Source organism: Vicugna pacos, chromosome 13 (genome assembly GCF_048564905.1).
Source record: "Vicugna pacos chromosome 13, VicPac4, whole genome shotgun sequence".
NCBI classification, from domain to species: domain Eukaryota; kingdom Metazoa; phylum Chordata; class Mammalia; order Artiodactyla; family Camelidae; genus Vicugna; species Vicugna pacos.
In genome coordinates this window covers 50,843,639-50,865,320 of record NC_132999.1, presented here as the reverse complement: position 1 = coordinate 50,865,320, position 21,682 = coordinate 50,843,639, and the positions used below count along the sequence as shown (strand labels likewise).

General features: G+C 49.4%; 1 protein-coding gene across 1 annotated transcript; it reads right to left on the bottom strand.

Annotated features, from left to right (window-relative positions):
• Positions 1-1,092: 1,092 nt before the first annotated feature.
• Positions 1,093-21,040, bottom strand: IL22RA1 (interleukin 22 receptor subunit alpha 1). Its single transcript, XM_006196777.4, has 7 exons — positions 20,196-21,040; positions 15,959-16,091; positions 14,892-15,070; positions 12,967-13,142; positions 7,779-7,917; positions 4,074-4,195; positions 1,093-3,050 (listed from the first exon to the last, which is right to left on the bottom strand). Exons 1-7 carry the CDS (start codon positions 20,236-20,238, stop codon positions 2,097-2,099), a joined length of 1,746 nt encoding a protein of 581 aa, XP_006196839.1. The 5' UTR covers positions 20,239-21,040; the 3' UTR covers positions 1,093-2,096.
• Between the last annotated feature and the right edge of the window lie 642 nt (positions 21,041-21,682).

Here is a 21,682-nt window from a genome sequence, read left to right as displayed (position 1 = left end):
AACAGTCCAGCTGTTAAGTTGCTTTCCTTTACTAAACAAGATGAACCTTTGGCCAAGTTCACCCCAAGTGACAGGAAGCAGACTTGTTTGCAGTGTGCGGGAAGGGAGCAACCATTCGGGCCAACTTAGCAGCTGCTGGGAGGAAAATGGGCCCCCAGGTGCTCAGGAGGGCGGCCCACCCCTCCGCTACGGACATGCTGGGTCCAAGCCAGTGACCCTGAAGCGATGTTAAATATTAATTACAAGCAGATAAGGACAGCACTACCTGGTGCTGTGTCGCAGGGAGGGGAGGGGTTAGGAAGAGAGGGGCAGACATATTGGGCACAGGGAAGGGGAACATTGCACACTGTGGAAAGGGGCACACTGAGGCCACTGGACTGTTTCTCAGAAATGTTCAGACAGGGCTTTGGGGCAGGAGGGTGATGGGGGTGCCTGGCCCCCAGGGACCCCACTGGGGTCCTCCCCTCCTTATGCCCCCAAGAATCTCATCTTTTGAGAACCCAAGCTGGTATGGAAATTTCCTTCCCTTGGTGAGGAGAAGAAGTGCTAGGTTTGAGCTCCAACTGTGTCAGAGCCTTGGTGGAGGCCCATGGGGCAGTCCCTCCTCTTCTCTGGGCCTCGGTTCCCTCATCCCTGAGGTCACATGAGAGGCAAACGTTGCAAAGAATGTGACAGCACCCGCTGAACGCACAGACAAGGGCCCTGCCTTAATGTCAGAGCAGACACAGGGCAGGACGGCAGGGGAGCCCGGTGCTGCCTCTGGTGGGCTGTTGGGGAGGTGGGCCTGGGGGGCTTCGTGCAAGGCAAGTCCTCCAACAGTGCCACCCCCTGCCCCAAACAGCTTCCACCTATAAGCTCAGGGAGAAGATTCCATTTGTTTCTGGTCCCTGTTTCCAGAAGGCCCTTCCCTCGCCCCCTCCTAGACAGTCCCGTCCCTCCGGCTTGGTCTGGAGCAATCCTGAGGAAATCAGGATAATCTGAGCCCATGGGAAAATGATCCAAAATCAACCTGAGTTGAGGAAGTGGGTCATTCCTGTACCATCCGATTTAAAAAAAAAAAAAATCACAACAGGAAATAGCTACTGTTTATTGGGCTCTGCCCAGGTGCCAGCACTATTAAATACTTTATAGACATGATTTAATTTCATCCTCACCATCCGTGAGGTAGGTGTTGTCCCCACTACACAGATGAGGAAACTGAGGTTTTTAGCAGGGATTCATCTGCTTGAAGTCACACAGCTGGTAAGTAGTAAGATTGGAATTTCAACCCATATGGGCTGAACCCAGGGCTGAGCTTCCAAAGCTGTGAAGTAAGTACAGTTTATAATTGTGTCTCCTTCAGGCACCACATGGCCCCGTATTTCTTTCAAACCCTGCTCCCAGGATAGAGCCTGAAACTCCTGCCAACAGAAAAGGGTCATGTGTTCTCCCTCCCTGGTGGACCTGCGCTTTATGTGGGGTAAAGCCTCAGCCAGGGAATGAAGCTGACATGGTGCCGTGTTAGGCAGTAGCCTGGGTTGGGATGAGCCACAGGCTGCAACCCACCCTGCAGTCTTGCCATTCTGCTGCCCCTGGACTTGGCAGACATGCAGGTTGTTCTGGTTCTGCCCCATCTGCTATGAGGCATCCTTTTCCAGGCTCCTTTCTTCCTCTTTGGGGAATCACCGAGGAGGCAGAGACTTCATTCTGCTGAATTAGATGATGAAACTAGCCAGGAATGGAGTGCAGATAGGTGGGCCCCTGGAGAGCTCTGTGTCCAGCGTAGTAGAAGCTGGGGCCCTGGATCCCTGGGAAGTCTCCCTGCATTAACTCCTGCCCTCTGACTGTCCCGTCCTGCCCTGCAGGGCTTGGTGTGCACATGCTTATTTGCACAAACTCATGTGCACAAGATACACTTCAGTATCCCCTCTGGCTGGCGTTCTTCTCATGCCCTTTTGCTACCGTGGGAGCTTGGCCACAGCAGTGCCCCAGGGTCCTCCTTCTGCTGGTTCCTCAAGGGCACATGCCTGGGGATGGGCAGCAGAGTGTGGGAGGGGTGGCTGAGGATGGAGGCAGGTGGCGGCAACAGGAAGCCCCAGGCCTGCCCAGTTCTCCGTTCAGGACTCCCACTGCACAGTCAGGGCCAGGCCTCTGAAAAGAGAGTCCAGCTCCGTGGGCGGCTCCAGGTCTGGGGCCTGAGGGCCTGGGCTCTTGACCTCAGTCTCCGACACTGGACCCTCATCACTGGGACACACAAGGGACTCCAGCAGGCCCCAGGGCCTTGGACTCTCATTAGTAGGGGAACATGGTGGGGAAGGAGTGTGCAATGGGAGGGACACGGGGTGGCCCTCGATCTGGACAGAGGAGAGGAGGGGTAGCTGGCCCTTTAGGTACCTGGGTGTCCCTGGCTCCCCTCTGTGTATGACGTTAGAGTCGGGTACTCTGTCCGTGTGAGCCCCCAGATGCTGGTGGAAGGGTTTTGCTTCTTCAGGGTCCTCCAGAGCCAAGGAGGTTACCTGCTGCAGAGAAAGGCCACCGGAGATGCAGCTTCCAGCTAGTGCCTCTTTCTGGGGCTGACCTTTGGTTCTGAGCTGTTTGGGACTGGAGAATGTCACAGGTGGGGAGTCGCTGCCAGAGCCTTGCAGGCATATCCCGTAGGAAGTGGGCCAACTGTCTGGAGCACCCTGAGGGGTGTAGGAAGGAGGCTGGACCTCAGAAATGGCCTGTGGAGTGTAGAGCGGGGGCTGAACTTCAGAGGATACCTGAGGTGCGTAGCATGGGGGCTTGCCCTCAGAGGCTGCCTGTGGGGCATAGGACAGTGGGGGGACAGTCTGATGAGCTTGCCCTCTGGCGGGCTGGAGGCTGGAGAGGTCCAGCTGCCCGAGGTAGGCGATCTCAGATAGGCTGGGCTGTGGTGGGGCTCCTGGGGACTCCCTGGGCCCGGAGACCTTGACTTGGGAGTACCGGACAGGCTGGGCCAGACTGCTGGGGCCGCCGAGGTCAAAGACGGGGATCAGGACGTGCTCCTGGATAAACCGCAGAGGCTGGAAGGTGAGTACACGCTGGACATCCTGTGTAGGGGGAACAGCCCACCCATTAGAGCACGTTCTAAGCTCCCGGCAATGCCGCAGTCCTCCACGGCGGGGAGGGGAGCAGAGGGGAAGCGGTAGACCACCTGGGGGTTTTTCCAAGATGTATAAGCCCTACATCCCCACTGCTTCCCAAAGATTTTGCTAAGTGCTGGGGACTCTATGAAGGGTCAGAGCTCCCAGCCTGTTAGCCGAGGGCCACTTCTAAAGTCTGGGTTATCTGGGGAGAGAGATTTGGGCTGTGGACTCTCTAGGCGGTGGATACTCAGGAACTAGTTGACTCAGATTTGGGGTTGCATTGGATGGGGGTGCCTTCAAGGTGATGGTTCAAGTGTTTTTCAGCTCCTGGGTCCCTAAGGGCCTAATGTAGGGGGCAAGGTGGGGATGAATGGGGGACAAGGGGAGGCCCAGAGAGTTTTACAGGAAATGGCTCTTTGGGCTTTGATAGTGAGTAAAATGCTCTTGAAGGGGCAAGGGGCGTGAGCCGGCTCCTGGAGCCCCGGGCCTCTGGGCTCTGCAGCTGTGGCCAAGATGCAGCGCTGGTGGCTGAACTCAGGCTGCGGGGACTTGTATAGTTTGCTAGGGCCTAAGTTTTACAAATTAGTTGCCAAGATTTGGAAAGTGGGAGATTTCAAATTACAATCTGAAATCCTGACTTTGCTTGTGAAGATGCGGCAACACTGGGCCTGCGTTTCCAGGTGGCAATACCCGGGCTGCCCGTTTGGACGGGGTGTGCGCCCCTAGGCTCTCCGTGGTACCCACCTCTCCTTGGTCCCTGGCAGTGGCCGGCTCTCTCGGGTCCCGGTCACCTGCCTGGCCTGGATGCCTTCAAGCCCCATGGGATTTCTATTCCATGCCCACTCCTCCTGGTCACCTGTCTCCAGTACACCCTGACCTGCTGGCCAGGTCTTTAGTTTGGAGGGGAGAAAGAAGGAGAGCCGGGGTCCTCCCCTGGGCCTGTGTCCTCCCCTTGACCTCTCCTCCTGCCCCAGGGAGCCTGCTCACCAGAGAGCTGGGAGGTGGTGGCGGCTTGGTGACGTATCTGTAGCTCAGGTAGCAGAGCCCAGCGACCAGGAAGCCCATGGAGAACAGGAAGGCGCCGGAGAAGGAGTAGGTCCACGTCCGATCTGGGTGAGCAGGAGGCCAGAACAGAAGGGGTGAAGCTGCTGCGAACTCCTGCCTTTCCCTCCCCTGCCTCTCGGGCCAGGCTCCGGAAGGCCTCTCCCACCCTCAACACTGTGCCAGCTGGGATGAGGACACAGATGGAGGGCCACACACCATGCCTCTAAATATGCAGAATTTCTAAACCATGCTTTCACATTGTTAGGCAAATGCTCCACCTTGACAAACATACCTTCCATAACAGCCTGAGAGGCCAGGTTTGAATTTTGACTCTTGGACTCCTTGGGGTACTGTGCTGAGATGTGGAGGTGCAGGGAGAGCCCGCCACAGCCCCTCACTCAGCCTGGCTCCAGCCCACACTGCCAGGGCCTCACGCACATCCAGTGTCTTCCTTTGGGAAAGACCCAAGGAAGAGCTCTGCCTAGGCTGGGCATGGGCTCCAGCCATTTGTACAGGGAAATTCAGGGTCACAGGTTCCCAGGGGGATCTGCCCACTTGGACCTAAGGACTCTTCATCTTGTGGGGAGGGCCTTGGCCAGAGCGGGGCCAGATGGGGCCTTCTAAAATGCGGGGCTCAGACAAGGACCACCCTTGCCTGGGTCTAAGGACAGTTCTGCCTTCCTGGTGGGGGCGGGGGAAAGAGGGAAATGGGAGGGAGATGGGACAGTGGGAGGGGCCCGTCCTCACTACCTCTCTACCCAGGTGTGAGTTGGGTATCCGGAAGACCTCACTCAGGAGGGAGCCTGGGGAGGGGCTATACTTTCTGAAAGAGAAGGAGAGGATGGCTCAGGGCTTCAGTGCCGAGCCTCCTCCCTATGGTCCTCCATCTCTGGGGTGAGTGGATGCAGCCAGTTCTTGGCATGACACGCTTCCTGTTGCCGACCCAAGTGGGACTGGTCAGGGGCTTGGGAAGGAAGAGGTGGCTGGAGTTTTTGCTGAAACTGGCGATTTGTGTTACCCAGGGGTCTTAACTCTCCAAGTCACCCTCCTTCTATTCCTGGCCCCTGTGTGGCTTCAGCTTGGGGAGTTGAGCACCAGTTGCCAATGACCTTGGCAATGGCCATGAACCCTGGGAATCGCTGGCGCCTTTGCTCCTAGCTCACTCCTTGCTCCTCCCCCAGCCCTTGTGGCTCAGGCCTCCCTGGGTGGGCTTCCCACTTTAGCGATACCCTGTCCCCTGTGACATGATACTCCCATTGCTGTTCCAGGGAGAAGACACGACCCAAATGTCTCTACATGACATGCCTAATGTCACTGGAAAAACCACTGCTCCCTGTTCCAGGACAGGACAAGAACTTGGAAGATTTTCCTGCCATTTCATTCATGGCAAAGCAGGAAGAAATAATAGAAACAAACTGGAATGTGGGGTATTAGAGATCTGGCTCAGCCACTGATATGCTGAGCCTTCTCTCTTCTGCGTGACTCTTTTTGGTCTACCATTTGTTCAATCATCAGGAATGACTGAACTCTTATTATATGCCCCACACTGCGTGGGGTGCTCTACCAATGTCATCCCATTCCACCAAACAGAGGGCCAGGGCCCTTCTTACAGATAATGAAGCTGAGTCTCAGAGAGGTTAATTGAATTGAACAAGGTCACACAGCTACTCAGTGGAGAAGCCAGAATTGACATATATAATGCCAAAGCTCATCCTCACAGCCACTACATAATGATGCCTCATCCGTAAAATTAGGATACAGGGTGAGGTGACCCCTAGAGCCCTTTCCAGTGTCAAGATACTAGGAAGATGCTCCAAGACAACCCACGAGGCAGATAAAGGAGGGATTCTGGGCTCTGGGGATAAGACAGACCTCAGGATACAGGGTCAAGGGCAGGACATTTCATTCTGAGATGGAAGTGAGAGGAATAAGTGTGCAGTAGAGGGGATGGCCTGTAAACACAATTGCAAAGTGGTGGTTAGAGCCCAGGCTTCAGGATCAGATGAACTTAACTAAGTTCACTGACTAGCTGTGTGGTCACTGGCAAGTTGCTTAACCTCTCTGAGCCAGAGTTCCTCCTCTATAAAATGGGAATTATGTTACCCAACTTGCATCTTATTGTTATGAAGATTCAGTGGGATAATATATGTAAAGCCTTTAACATAGTGTTTGACAGTGTTAGAACAGGTACTTAAAAATGAAAGGAACTGTCATTAATATACTTGATTATAAAGGATATGGTGTTTTCTATGTGTCACCAAGAAATAGCCACCAAGAAATATGATTCATATAAAAATAGCTAATCTTAGAAAAAATGGTATCATATCTTGGGCTAGATCAGGTAAGGACAAGCCAACAGCATGATATGAGTGGAGTGGTCTGCACATTGTCAATAAGCAATAAGGTGGGGGAGGGGGGCCAGGAATGGATGAGCTCTATCTAGCATGGTCAGGGGAGAGGGTCACAGATCACACATGCACTCCCAGCCCAGTGCCTGTAGAGCTGGTTTCCTTTTTCTAGCTCTATTCTTGCCAAGTTCTATTCTGGTCTTTGCATGTGGCCCTTTCCCCGGGAAGGGCATGCCCCATACAAGTGGCCAGTGCTGGCTGCTCCACCAGGCAGAGCTTCCCATGGAAACACATGCACTGGGACTTGGGTGGAGAAATCAGTCTCTTGTGGGCTCTTGAGGAAACTGGCGAGCTGAGTTTCCAAACAAAGCTAAGGACTGGAACCTACCCAATGAGGATTCTACCAAGCTGCAGTTATACCCTCGGGTCCAGCCTCCAGCAACCGCCTCGCCTCTATTCCTCAGAAGAGAGATGTCCTACTGACATCACCAACCTAAACATGATGACTAAGTTGGAGACTGTTTTCCCAAATCCATCCAATCCAATGCTATCATTTTCATCCTCTAAATTTGCAGCTTTGAGCATTAGAACATTTCTATCTCTGTGAAAATAAACACTAATAAAAATATCATGATGCTTACGATGAGAGTCGAGTTTCAAAGTGCTGAAGGAAGGGAGCATGGGACACCGTCTCACTGAGCCAATGACTCACAACTGTTTCTATAGTAGCGCAGTGATGAGAACATGTTCTCCGGAACTTGGCCTAGTTCTCTCTCTCCCCACCTGCGTTATCTTGGGAAAGTTACTTAATCACTCTGAACCTCAGTTTCTACAGTGGAACCGAGATGCTGCATTGATTGCTCATGAGGACTGTGTTTCCTATTGCCTTGGTCCCCGGTTGGCACCGGAGAAATGCTATTATAATCACTGTCATTTTTATTTGACTCTGGAAGGTATTGAGGGATCTTTTTATCTTCTCCGTTCTCCCATTTGCAGATTATTTCCCAGGATATCTCACTTGAGTTAATATGAAGGTGAATTTGCTTTGCCAAGGTACACGCACAACTTGCTAGAGAGAGGAAATTCAGACATACGCTGGAGGGTGGAGTCAAACATTTGTTATAATAACCCACCAGCTAACTCGTTTATGGATAAACAAAGATTGACTCTAATAATACACTAATAACCCTTCTGTAGTTGTTTAGGGCACTGCCATACCTCACCTTGGTTACAGGGAGGAAAGCACAGTGAGGTTTGAATTCAGGAGTCCCAACCACCCTCTGGCTTCAGCTGAACTTACCTGGCAGTGTCTTCACTCGGCACTTGTAGGGGGCGCTCTCCTTGGACCAGGTTGGAACCAAAATCATAATGGTCCCAAGGAACTCCGTGTCAGGGGTCAGGCCAAAGAACTCAAATTCTCTCTGCTTCCCTCCGAGGTGCTGAATTTGACAGAGAACCCAGAGTAACGTCTCTTATACACCAACCTCCATATGGAGCCCAAGTGAGCCCGCTTACACCTCTGGCTAGGTTACTGCACTTAATAAAACAATCCCACCAGCTGCCCAAACCATAAACCGGTAGATCAGTCTGCAGTGCTCCATTCCCATTCCTCTACCTTCTGCTTTCTCCCCAAATCCAGTTAGTTGCAAGCTTCATGTACTTTCCCTTGGAACAGTGTCTGTTGTAAGCGCTCTATAAATACTAGCTGCACCAGCATCAGCACCACCACCATCAGCACCACCACCACCATCACCACCACCACCACCATCACCACCATCACTACCACCATCACCATCACCACCACCATCACCACCACCACCATCACTACCACCATCACCACCACCACCACCACCATCACTACCACCATCACCATCACCACCACCATCACCACCACCACCATCACCACCACCACCATCACTACCGCCATCATGATATCACCACCACCACCATCACCACCATCACTACCACCATCACCACGACCACCACCACCACTATTCTTCCTTCTTCTAGTTATCTTCTGCCTCCTTCTTCTTAATCAAATATCAAAAACCCTTTGAATATCTATCCCTGTCTTGAGTCCTCATTGCGTCTACCCTAACTGGGCCTCAATATCTTCAATCTGGGCTCTTGCAGTGGCCTCCTTACTATTCACCTGTCTCTGGTTTTGTTCCTGTCCACTTCCATATTTGTCCTAGTGCCACAGTGATCTTTCTAAAAGATTAATACACTTACAATGCTCCTATACTCAATATCCTTTGATGGCCCGGCTCATACTACAGGATAAAACCCTGGTCCATGCTCCCTTGTTCACTCATCTCTCCCTACAGCCCACTTGGCAATGTGGAATGCCTGTCACTCCTGCAAACACTTTGCTTCTGAAATAAGCCCTTGCTCCTTTGCTTCTGCTGATCTGTCTGCTAGAGCTGCTTGTCAGGTCTTGCCCTCCTGTATGTCACTAAACTCTTTGAGCTTGAACTCCCCTCTTGGCTGCCTCATTCCATCATTCTGGTTCTCCTCCTACCTCTCTGATTGCTGTAATTGGCTTCAGGCCCTTAGTGTTGTTGTTCTGCAAGATTCGCTCTTTATCCACTTTTTTTTCCTTCTCTCTCCACTATTTTCTCACTTAGTGATCTTTTCTGGACCCCTGACCCCTGTGATAACTCCCAAACTGATCTCAGTAAGAGCTGTGGGGTTTCTGATGCACACTGCCAGATCCCTGCTAGACAGCAGTCTGTGGGCATCTCTAACTCAACATGTCCAACCATTCTGATCTCCAATCTCTGGGTCCTGCCCATGCCTAACCCCAAACTCGCACCTGCATTTGATCCCCTAATTCTGTTAAAAATATCTTTCTTGTTTTAATATCCAAGGCCCAAAACTTAAAGCCATTTTTGACAAACCCTGTTTCATACCCCGTGTATCTAATTGTCCTGAAAGAATCCATAAACTTTTCTTTAAAGATCCAGGAGCTGTATTCTTGGGAGTTCAAAAGCTAAGAATTTTCTTCTTTGGTTCTTTGTGTTTCAGCAATGCCTTCTCTTTTCTAGGCACACAGAGGCTAAGGTTTAGGATTATTTGGTAGTTTTTCTTTTGAAGGGAGTGAAGATGTGCATAAATGGACTTAAACAACTTCTTGTTTTGTGGCACTCATGTGGTTGAAATTACACCCAATAAATATCAGGTGATAAAACTCCAGTAGGGTTGTCAAGGCCCCAAGACCCTCCTTTCCTCAATTTTTTACTGCCTCCATCCTGGTTCAGGCCCTTATCATTTCCAGCTTATACCATTGCAACTGCCCTCTGACTTCTCACCTTGAATGCTCTTTCATTTCCACACGTGATCTCCCTGCTCTCTGCTCCCAGAAATTTATAGCTTCTATTGGACCAACCTTCCTTAAAATAACAACTATCAACTCTGGCCAAAATAAAAACCACCTACAGGCATCGGAAAGTAAGTAAAAAGCAGGCAGATACTGGAGAAGGGAGGAAAGGAATGGCACTGAATGAATTTCTCCCTCCTTTTAAAAGTCTTTTAGCCTGAAGGCAGGCCCCTATTTATACCACGTGGGGTGGCTAAGAACTAGATAAAAACCCTGTAATCTTACTGGTTTGAGTAATCCGAAGACAGAGACAGGGCAATTATAAAAGTTGGAAAGTAGGGTAGAAACCACAGGTAAGAGAGGTTTATAGAGAGGGAGGCTTGAATTCTGCTTAAATTCCTGGCTGGTGCCTAAAGGCTACGTGAATGGGGTAGACTCCCAGCAGCCCAGGAAAAGTTTCAACTGAACTTTACTGAACTGAGATTTTGAACTCAGAAGCTCAGTCAAGTTAACCGCCTACTAAGACAAACACACACACACACACATACACAGAATCAATACCCTTTGGAGGAACAGAACAAAGTCCAGAGTTCTTTCAACATATCGTTCACAATGTCCAGGATGCATTCCAAAATTTTTAGACATATAAAGAGAAAATGTAACCCATATTCAGGAGAAAAGACAGTCAATGGTAACGTACCCCAAGATGACTAAAATTTTTGAATTAAAAGATAATGATTTTAAAGTGGTTAGGATAACTCTGCTCAAGGAAGTGAAGGAAAATGTGCTTAGAATGAATGACTAGGAATTCTTAGTAGCATATAGAAAGTATAAAAATTAGAGACTTTAGAACAGAAAAATACAATATCTAAAATAAAAAATACCACTGAATGTCTTACCAACAGGTTGGAGATGTTGGAAGGGTCAGAGAACTTGAAATGAGATCAATAGAAAGACAGAATTAGTGGTGATGGTTGGACAATTTTTGACTATACTGAAAACCACTGAATCCTACACTTTAAAGGGGTGAATTTTGTGGTATGTGAATTATATCTCCATTTTTTAAAAAGGGAAAGACTGTTAGAATGCTGTCTGCAAGATATACTTCAAATATAAAGGCACAGATGGGTTGAAAAATAAATGGGTGTAAAAAGATACACCATGAAAATTCTAAGTATAAGAAGGCTGGGGTCACTATATTAACATCAGATAAGGTAGAGTTCAATAAAAAGAGTATTACTAGAGATAAAAAGGGACATTTCGTAACCATAAAAGGGTCAATTCACCAGGAGGCTGTAACAGCCATAAAGGTGTATGTGTATTTGTCTGATAATAGAGTTTCAAATATGCACAGAATTAAACGGGAAAACAAAGCCATAGTCAAAGCTGGAGATTGCAACACTTTGATCAATTAAAAGAACAATCGACCTCCCCCGAATCAGGAAAGACATAGGAGATCTGAGTAGCACTATTAGCCACCTTTATCTAATTGGTATTTATAGAGCACTCCACCAAACACCTGCAAAATACATATTCTTTTCAAGTGCACGTGGAACATTCACCAGGAGAGGCCATATGCTGGGCCATAAACAGGTCTCCATAAATTTAAAAGGACTGAAATCATACAGAGTATGTTCTCTGACCATCAACTGAATTAAATTGTAAATCAATAACAATAAAATATTCAGTAAAGCCCCAAATATTTACCAAAAATTAGCTGTGATTAGGTCTCTCCTGGCTCAGTAATCTCTAATTGCTCCCCCCACCCCACCGTGACCACTGAAATAAATAAAGATTCCTCCAGCCACCATCCAAACCTCTAAGGCATGGCCCCAGCCTGTCTTCTAGGGTTCATCTCCCATTGCTCCTCTCCACCAGTATTTCTCAAACTTCAGGGTGGGTAAGAAGCACTGGGTTGCTCACTAAAATTCAGATCCTAAAGATGCAACTCTAGAATTTGATGAAGCAGATTATAGTTGGGGGGGGGGGCAGAACCTGCATTTTAAACAAATGCTGCAGGAGATTTTGCTGCTGTTGGTTTGGGGCCATATTTTGAGAAACTGTTCTGTATGTCCCTTTGCTCCAGCCCAAATAGGCAGTTTTGTGCTTTCCAACAATATTCTCTCTCTGATCACAGTGCGGCAGTGTGGGGCAGTGTAGGCCAGTGTGGGGACATGGGGTGGGGATGGGGAATCTGGGCTTGGAGCAGAGCTGGATTTGAATCTTGATTATGCCATTACTTGCTGAACAATCTTGAGCAAGTGACTTAAACTCTCTGAGCCTCTGTTTTCTCGTTCAGAAAATGGAGATAATAACACCTACCTCATAGGGTTGTGGTGAAGATTAAATGACACATGAGTATATATCCCCTGGCACACCCAGGAATTGGTATTGGCACCAGGAAGTTCTGTTCTTAGAGGTCTGGAATTTCCAGAAACCTCTGAACTGACATCTCTCTCCCCTCCTGGCTAGGCTCTGTCCCACACAATACCCTTATTTTCCTCTGCCTATAGCTGTTTGAATTCTTGCTTTAACTCTCTCCCCATCCATTAGATTATAAGCCCCTTGAGTGCAGGAATTCAATAGAACAATGGATCAGTGGCACACGCTGGGGGCGGGGCGGGGAACACTCTATTTTCTGAATACAAAAAAGAAACAACTTGTAGATCATTTGACAGTTTACGTCCTTGCCTTCCACCTTTCATTACTGATCTTAAGACACTACCGGTATTCAGTTCCTACAAAAAGTGAAGAACCAGCAAAAAGAATTACAACAGTAGAAATTGGTTCCAGCATTTTCCAAAGTGGACACCTGAGGATGTTAACAGAAAATTTTCCCCAGGATGTTAGAAGGCAACAGCCAAGGGAGGAAAAAAAAATATATATATATATATATATATATACATATATATATATATGTATATATATATATAAAATGCAAAATAAAAGGAATTGTCTGATCAAGTAAATGTAAGAGAAGTTGTATTAAACATATTGAAACTGAGTCCTGGCTTTGCAGGACTTGACAGAGCTTTAGCATGTTATTGCATATGTGACTCTACAAGAGGGAGGCTGATTTATATAGCACATCTCCTTCCTACTTAATGCAATGCAGAGAGGGAAGTGGGTTTCTGAGTCAGGGAAGGACCATGGTGGCAGATATATTTACCATTTGGTAGGTGTGGTTGATGTGCAGCTCTAAGCGGTAGAAGAGGTCCTGGAAGATGTCCTCCAGGGTTAGCCGGTGGCCATTCTTTGCATGGATGGGCGTGTAGGTGGGATGGACAATCATCTGGATGGATCTCACCTTGGGGATACAGGTCACATCCGGTGGTTTGATGATAGCTGGGAGAAGAAAGAGAGAAAAAAGAAATGAAAAAGTTGGAGTCAGCCAGAAGCGGCTGAGAGGCTGCCTTGGCCCAAGGGAAATGACTGCTTTCCCTCCCTTCCTACCCCAACCCCAGCTTATGCTTCTAAAGGCACCAGCCAGACGAACAGGTGAGAAGAGAAAAATTCTGCACGCAACTGGTGTAGGGTGTAAGGCTGGCAAAGGAGTTACCAAGGGTGAGTGGGAAGGGCTCAGGGAGAGGGGCCCTGGCCCTCCAGGTTGATCACACCCTTGCCCCAGCCTCCACGTATCCCCACCTAGAGTCTTCCGGGAGCACCCTAACCCCTAGTCTACCAGCAGTGACAGCTTTGGGAACTGATGGCTCAACTACATATCCTGAATAATGTTTGTGGTGCCCAATATTATTGATTCAGCCTCAAAGGCCAGGCTTCAGACTTCGGTCTCTCTCAAGATGGAATTTTCTAAATAACCACATGAACTTTACTGGTTTCTAGACCCCTTTGGGAATCTGATGAATGCTCTGGCTCTTTCCCCCCAAAATGTACATATACAAAAATCTCGCACTCAATTTCAGGGATTCAGGAGCCTCATTCTCCTTGAAGCTAATTTATAAAAAGCCCTCAAGGGTCCATTGACCTCCAAGATTAAAAGCATCTGAGCTAGAAGAATGTTTGCTTCAGTGCTGTTTATAAAATTGGAAAACTGAGTTAAATGTCCTCAAGAACGGAATTAGGGAGGTTAGAGTCTCTCCATAGAATGGATTATTTTTGCAGCCGTGAAACATCATGTTGTGGAAAAATATTTAATGACATTAGCAAATGTTCATGATCCTATTACATGAAAAGCAAGCAACCAACCAGATTACAGAAGAGTAGATACTTTTTTGTAAAAGCTCTAGTAACTGTGGCTATGTTTAAGTGTTCAAGTTATTGGGGCCTATTTTATTTTTCTTTGTGTATTTCTATGTTTTCCAAATTTTGTACAATAAACATGCATTAACTGAACAAGCCAAGGAAAAATATAAAATAATTTGCTTAATTTTATTTTTTATTTTCTTAAAAAACCATGTGGCGGTTAAGTCAGTCAGTGCACATCATCACCTGCTTAACTTGTGTGGGGAGTTTGGTAACTCATGCATGCATGCATGCATCCATTCATTTTTTTCCTTCATCATACATATTGAGCATCTCCCATGTGCCTGGCGCTATGCTAAGGGGCTGGGAATACAGTGGATTCCAAGCCCTCACACATCTTCACGGAGCTTATGTTTCAGTGGGGCCGGCAGATGATACATATGCAAGCAAACACAGTAATTGCAGATTGGCATCTGAGCTCTGAAGACAGTGAATGGTTTATTGTGATGGAGAACAAGAGGCAGCGACCTCGTGAAAAGGGGTTGTTGGGGCTGGGAGTGGGGATGCTTGCTCAGGAAATGATGTTGAAGTGGAGACCAAGACTGAGGATTGGGGAAGAGTCGAGGAAGGAGTAGGGGGACCGAGTTAGGAGGCCATGGTTGTAGTCAAGAGGAGAGATGAAGGTGGTCTGAATAGGGAGGTTGGGGTGGAGACGGAGAAAGATGAACAACTGTGCTGGAGATGCTGTTTAGTCAGGGTGCCTTCCCTAAAAGCCACCTCCCTAACTGCCCCTGGGAGGCTGAGCCCTTCTGGGCCCCCCACTCACTCTGGAGGGGAAGAGGCCATCCTTCTCCCGCCCCTTGTCCAGGGCACCAGGGGGCTCCCACTCACTGTGCTGCAGTGAGTTGAACCGGTCGGTCATCTTGGTGGCTGACTGGCCTTCCCTGTCGATGGCCGTGACCTGGGCGTAGTAGAACTCCGTGAGGTTGCCTGTCTCCATGGTCAGGTTGCAGGATTTCCTGGTGATCCGTTGGCAGCCCTCCTTCGCCAGCCACTCTCCCTCTCCGTAGCTGCACACAAACGAGGGGCCAGAGCACACCTTTAATGAACAGGCTTGGCACCAGGCCTGTGGTTTATTAACAGTGATAACGTTATCTAATATTTACTTAGCACATCTCCCCGGCCCTTTACGTGGGTTATCTGTAAGTCCTTACAACAATGCCGTGAGGTTCATGCGTTACTCTCTCTCCTTTTCAAGTAAGGGAGCTGAGGCTTAAAGAAGTAAAATTTGCCCAGGTGTTTGAAGCACACAAGTGGGGAGCCAGGATTTGAACCCAGTCTGAGTCCGCGTTCTGGGCACTGTTAGCCGCATTTACACATGAGGGAACTGGGGCTCGGAGAGGGCAAGTAGCTTGCCACAGGATGAAGGGGCAGGACCAGGAACAGAACCCAGGTTTGCAGACACCTGAGCACCTGCCACCCTCCTCCCCTGTTTGGGAAGGGAGAGCAGGAATGGAGTGGGGGGTGGGCTCGGCTTTTTGTTGGCCTAGTTTCACCAGAATAATAAAACAACCATTGGGAGCCGACTCTTTGCCAGGCACAAGTGCCAATGACTATTGTCTTGAACCCACCTAACAACCCTATGAAGAAGGTACTGTGGCTGCCTTTACGTCATGGATGGGGACACTGAGGCTTGGTGAGGTTACCCAACTGCCCAGGGTTATAAGATGAGAGCCTGAACGCAAGCCTGCGCAGTCTGACCCCACAGTCCACACTTGTAACCAATATTTTAACCTCCCTCTGCAAAAGAAACATAAAGGAGCTCAGCTTTATCTGGGGGAGGGCTGCTGTGTAACACCCGCCTGGATAGAGGGGAGGCGTGGGGACATAGGGAAGAAGAGGGATCGTTTTTGGTTTCAGAGCAGAGTCAAAAGAAGTCATGTTGCCGGGAAGCCTACGTCTTATACTGGACACTGTAGACGGTGTCTGGGGAGCTCTCCAGCCTGCTGTCCCACGTCAGGATGTTCTCAAAGTTGCTGGACTGGAATTTCACGTGCTGAAGGAGATTCGAGGTGTCCTCAGTGTTGTGAGCTGTAGGATGTGGGGGCAGGGTGAGCAGATGGACACAGAGACCCCCTGCCCTCCGCCCCAGGCCTCTAACGAGCTGTCTACTGAGGGCGTGACAGCCAGCATCCACGCACCGAGATTGCGCTGACTGGCACCACTCCCCTTCATTTCTGTTTCCCCTTTTTATTGAGCTATGATTCACAGTGCATAACATTCACCACTTTAAAGCAAACAATTCAGTGGTTTCCTAGTATATTCACCAAGTTGTGCAACCATTACCACTATCTAGTTCCAGAATGTTTTCATCACCCCCCCAAAAATCCTTGTATCCATTAGCAGTCGCTCCTCATCCCTATCCATCCCCTCCTCCCAGCCCCAGGCCACCAATACTCTGCTTTCTGAGTCTATGGATTTGCCTATTTGGACATTTCCTATAGTCATGCAATATATGGCCTTTTGTGTCCGGCTTCTTTCACTTAGGGTAATGTTCTCAAAGCTCATCCATATTGTAGCATGAATTAGTGCTTATTTTCTTCTTATGGCTGAATAATATTCCATTGTGTGGATAGGCCACATTTTGTTCATCCTATCCTCAGCTGATGGACATTTAGGTTGTTTCCACTTTTTGGCTATTTTTTTTATTGAGGTATAGTCAATGTTGTATTAATTTCTGGTGTACAGTATAGTGATTCAGTTTTATATATATATATATTCCTTTTCATATTCTTTTTCATTATAGGCTATTACAAGATAATGAACATATTTCCCTGTGCTATACAGTAGGACCTTTTTGTTGATCTGTTTTATATAAAAGTAGTGTGTATCTGCAAATCCTGAACTCCCAGTTTATCCCTGTCCCCTTGCATAATGCTGCTGTGAACATTTGTGTACAAGTTTTTAAGTGGACGTATGTTTTCAGTTCTCTGGGGTATACAGCAGTGGGATTGCTGGGTCCTATGGTGATTCGATGTTCAACTTTTTGAGAGCTGCCTAACTGTGTGCCACATTGTTTTCCAAAGAGGCTGCACCATCTCGCATTCCCTCCAACAACGCTCGAGTGGTGCGATTATTCCACATCCTTGCCAACACGTGCTGTTGTTTTCTCATTCATTTCTCAACCCCATCTAAAGTGAGTGTCCTCACCATCGGAATACTTTGGAGATAGTCAACTAAACATTGAATGTCTAAGAAGTAACTTGCTCAGAGTCAGTAATTTCAGACAAGGGTGGAGAAGATGATTGTGAATTCCTGCCTCTCTGCTGGTCAAACCGACCCCTGCTCGCCCACCACACGCCTTCAGAGGAGGGCAAAGGCACCTTCTGCAGCCACATGGCTTTTATACAGAGAGGATGCTGACCTAGACCACGTATGGGCAGCCCGACCGTATGTGGGGAGGCTGTTTAAACAACTAGAACTTCAATTTCTTCATCTCTAAAATGAGAATAATTGGACTGACCTAAAGATAAGCAGTAATGACAACAGCAGCAGCTGATGCTGCGACATGCACAGCAAGTGCCAGGCATTGGGCTCAGTCTCGTCATTCAATTCTCCTGACAACCTGATGATGCAGCCACTATCGTTACCCCATTTTATGGATGAGAAAAACTGAGGCGCAGAGAGGCAGCCTGCAATAGTCATCACAGTGCTAGACTGCTCAGGGGGTGGATACAATGGAGCAAGGAAGGGGTAGCAAAGGCCACAGCCCCAGGAACAGGACCCGGGAGGGGCCATTGCCCCTGAAGCAATTTTCACTGTAAATCTCTTTTCTCAGGCCTCCAAGCTTGGTCTGTGGGAAGGAAGAGAGTGCAGGCGGCCAGAGCTGGCAGCTGGCCCTGAGCGTGCTCAGAGGGCCTGGCTGGCTGGGGTGGGAAATCAACAGGTGCAGACCCAGTCAAGACCTTGAGGCCTTGTGTGTACAGGTGTCTTTGATGTGATGTGTGTGTTGCCTCCACCCCACCCCAGTGTGACCATGACCACCAGCAGGTCCAGAATGTGAGGGACTGGACATCTATTGAGTCTTCCACTCCGAGTCCACATATAGTATTTCTGCAAGAAGGGTCCATGGGCTTCGGAGGCATCTGTGGGGCTGGGGAAGTATCCCCATCAGTATTAGGACAGCCTGGCCCCGCTGTGCATCCACTGGCTAAATCTAAGGCCATGTTCCTCTTTGAATCTGGGTTGTTCAGGCCCTGTAGCTGCAGAAATCTTTGTGTTCCAGGCTTCCTGGAGCCTCCAGAGTGGGGCCAAGGGGACTACGGGGTTCTCACTGCCCAGCCCCAAAGTGTGGCTGATATCTTGTTTGGATCTGAGTCTGGGCAGAACTCGGGTCTGTTCTGGAGGGAGGGGGCCTGGATTCAGGGCTGGTCTTAAGTTGAGGGAAGAAATCTCCTTGAGGTCAGAACTGAATGGTGGCTTTGGGTGAGGTGGTGAGGTTCAGGTAAGGCCAGAGAGAGGGTGGGATTTGAGATGGGCCAGGGTGATCTGGGGGTGGACTTGGTTAGAGTCTGCAGTGGGAAGGTTGCTGGAGGTGGGGGGGGGGTCAGTGTCCTGGGTGGCCTACGTGGGTTTGGAGGAGCCTGGTGGCTGAGGCTGGCACATGCTTGGGAGATAAAAGGCCCAGGTTGGGCAGAGTTTGGCATCACTTTTCAGGAGGGAACTGAAGTTGGCTTCTTGATGTGGAATAGGTGGACCTTGGCTGGCCCCCCTCTTTTAGAGGGTGTCGAGGGCTAACGAGATCTTCCTTCTCCTCCTGCCTGCTCCTGCCTCTTCCTCCTCAAATTCATCACCAATTCTTCAGACTGCATGGTTTCTGCACTTCCTGGGTGAAAGTCTACATTGTGAAATCCTGGAGAGACGTGTATTATCTACAGACTGACAGACTGGTAGGCCTGATCAAAGGAAGTTTTCGCATTTGCTTGGAAAAACAATTTTATGTCACCCAGTTGGAAGCTAAGGACAAACAAACAAAAACAATTCAACATGCTCTGGAATCAGCCTAAGAATGCTAGGAGTGAAGGGACCTGCGTCTCCAGAGTGACCCTACCCACTCTTAACAATCTCCTAAGGGCTGGTTACCCCAGGGCCCCTTTGTAAGGGGCTGACAGCCTCTAAGACTTCCAACCAGAGTGGGTGGAGGGTCCAAAGGGCCATGTCTTGGGATCTCTTGGAGGAATGCATCAAGTCTCCCTGGCTCATCGTGAGTCCAGGGTGCTGGGGCTGCCCCGTTTGAGACCGGGGGAGGACAGACCGAGGGCCCGGGCCACAGCTGGAAGGGCTGAGGATGCAGGCAGCATTGCGGGGCACAGCCACAGATGGGGCTGGGAAGCTCTGGCCCTTTGTGGCCTTCATCCTGCACTTGAGCTAGAAGGGGCCTTGCAGCCCTCCTCCTTCTGTCGTCAGGACTCTGCTTTCACTTCCTAAGAAAGTCCCCTGAATTTTATTAAACATCTCAGGGAGCAGAGAGACAATCTAGGACTTCAAACATCAGTTAAAGTTCTCCATAATGACACATCAAAAAAGCCCACTTTATTCAATCTGAAAAGGACATATTCAATTCAATATGTCCTTTAGTCCCATTTTACAAAAAAGAGCCCTGGTGTTTTAAGACCTACTGATGCAACGGACCTGGCCATTCTGGGAAAGTGCTTTTTCAAATCTAGCACAAGGGACTGGAAGGTCTCTTCCAGGCAATGGCCAGAACCAAGCTTTGCCATCTTGACGCTCCCTCGCCTCCCTACGTCAGGACAGTGCCAGCCAGAAGCAGAGGGACAGAGGTACGACTTCCACCAGAATGATCTGAATGGTCAAAGGATGTCCATCTCCCTTAAGCTAATTCTCTATCCACTGGGGTGGGGGTTCCCAGCACTTTCAGACAGGTGGCTGCATCCCCCAGTCTTCAGGTTCAGTTTAGTCTCTGGAAGAACCCAGGGTCTGAGGGACCCCCTTGTCCTCCCCAGCAACCTGAGCTGGCATCTACTTCACCAGGGAAATCCGGCACTCAGTTTGGACCAGCAGAGAAGAAACTGAAACTGGTAGTGCTGGGGCTGGATGGGGTTCCTGGGGAGGTGATTCTGATCATAGGCTCCTGGGGTCAGGGGGCGTTCTGACCACCAGGCAACAGGGACTTACCGACCAGGGATCCCGCAGCCAGGATGGTCAGTAGGGTCCTCATCGGGGCTGGGCACAGAGCCCTCTTTTGGCCTCCAGTCTGGGCTGAGCACAGAGGGAGGACTGGGAAGCTTTGGCGCCTTGGCAGCTGGCTCCACCCAGGCACGGGGCGGGGAAAGGAGGGGAAGGTGGGACCCGAGCAGTGGGGAGCTGGGTACAAAGGTGCCTGGCCGGTGTGCTTCGGAATTCCAGGTCCTGGGCAGGATCCAAGGGAGTTCCCTTCTTAGTTGCAGAAAGCAGCAGCGGTGACAGGCCGGCTTGTTTATCTGGTCTGGTGGCTGACTCACCCCAAGGCTCTTCAATGCTTTATTAGGGAGCCGAGAGGCAGAAAAGGCAAAAATAATCCATGATGTACAGCCTTATCAGAGAGCAATCTGGCTCTAGGTATCAGAAGCCTGCAACCCACAATATCTTTTGCTCTAAGTATTCTTTTTAGAGATTCACCCCAAGGGAAAAAACTGGAGCAGGTGAAGAAGCAGAAAATATATTCCAGAATGTTCCTTGTGGCAGAGGAGAAGCTAGACTGCTTGGTTTTGTTCTGGCCGGAGCAGACAGAGGGTGTCTGCTGCCCCTCCTTGTACCCGACACTGAAGCAGGTCGGCCATGCTGGGTGGTGGGCTTGGGGATCACTTTCCTCTTACAGAGGCCACTGGGTGAGAAGCCCAGACACTCCCACCTCGAGCCTTTGGGGTCTAGGACCTGCGAAACATTAGGAAAAAAAGGATCTGAAATTCCAGTGACTCTTTCTACTGTGCTAGAGATGGGGGGAAAATCATGAATGGGCCTTTGGTTTGGGACAGTGAGGATCTGACCTGCTCACCCAAGCGGTCCTGCCTTGTAGAACTGTATCTACAGGAATAATAGGAAATCCACGGGGATGAGCATTTAGGAAATGATTTTCCCCTTCTCGCCCGGCCTCAGAGAAAGTTGAGTTGAAGGGGCCTCGACTCTGGTGAGGGTGGACATGATCAGAGATCTCTGTCCCTGGGGAGGGTCTGGCTGGCCCCAGTCACAGCACAGCAGGCTGAGGCCTCGAGCAGAACAGCAGGCTCCTAAGGGACCTGGCTTTAGGATGTAATAGGCTGTGATATCCAGGGACCTATATTTCAGCTTTTCTTTTCTGTGTTGTAATTGTTTTCTGTCAGCTCTGAGTCTCTGGTAAAGTCAAATTTGAGCTGTGCTTTGGGGAAATTAAGGTATGGCTGGTGCCAGTCCTTTCCTGTTACTTGCAGGAAACTACATTTCCCAGGCTCCTTCGTCAACTGCTTCCTGATAGGTTCAGCCAGTGGGAGGCACTGGAGGAAGACTGCTGAGCAGGAGGAGAGACATCAGGGTATTTCTCCCCCTCTTTCTCTGCCTTGAGTGGTCCCTGTACAATGGCTGTGTCTCCTCTGGAGCTCCAGCTCCCTCCCGCCAGGCAGCCGCCACCATCTTTCTGTCAGGTGGCC

What these genes read in the sequence shown, in the direction of transcription:
- IL22RA1 (XM_006196777.4), bottom strand. Translation starts at nt 20,238, where the DNA reads ATGAGGACCCTACTGACCATCCTGGCTGCGGGATCCCTGGTCG. An exon ending in GTTCAACTCACTGCAGCACA is followed by an intron (nt 13,143 to 14,891) that starts GTGAGTGGGAGC and finishes TTCTTCTCCCAG; the next exon opens with CTATCATCAAACCACCGGAT. An exon ending in TCAACCACACCTACCAAATG is followed by an intron (nt 7,918 to 12,966) that starts GTAAATATATCT and finishes TGTCAAATTCAG; the next exon opens with CACCTCGGAGGGAAGCAGAG.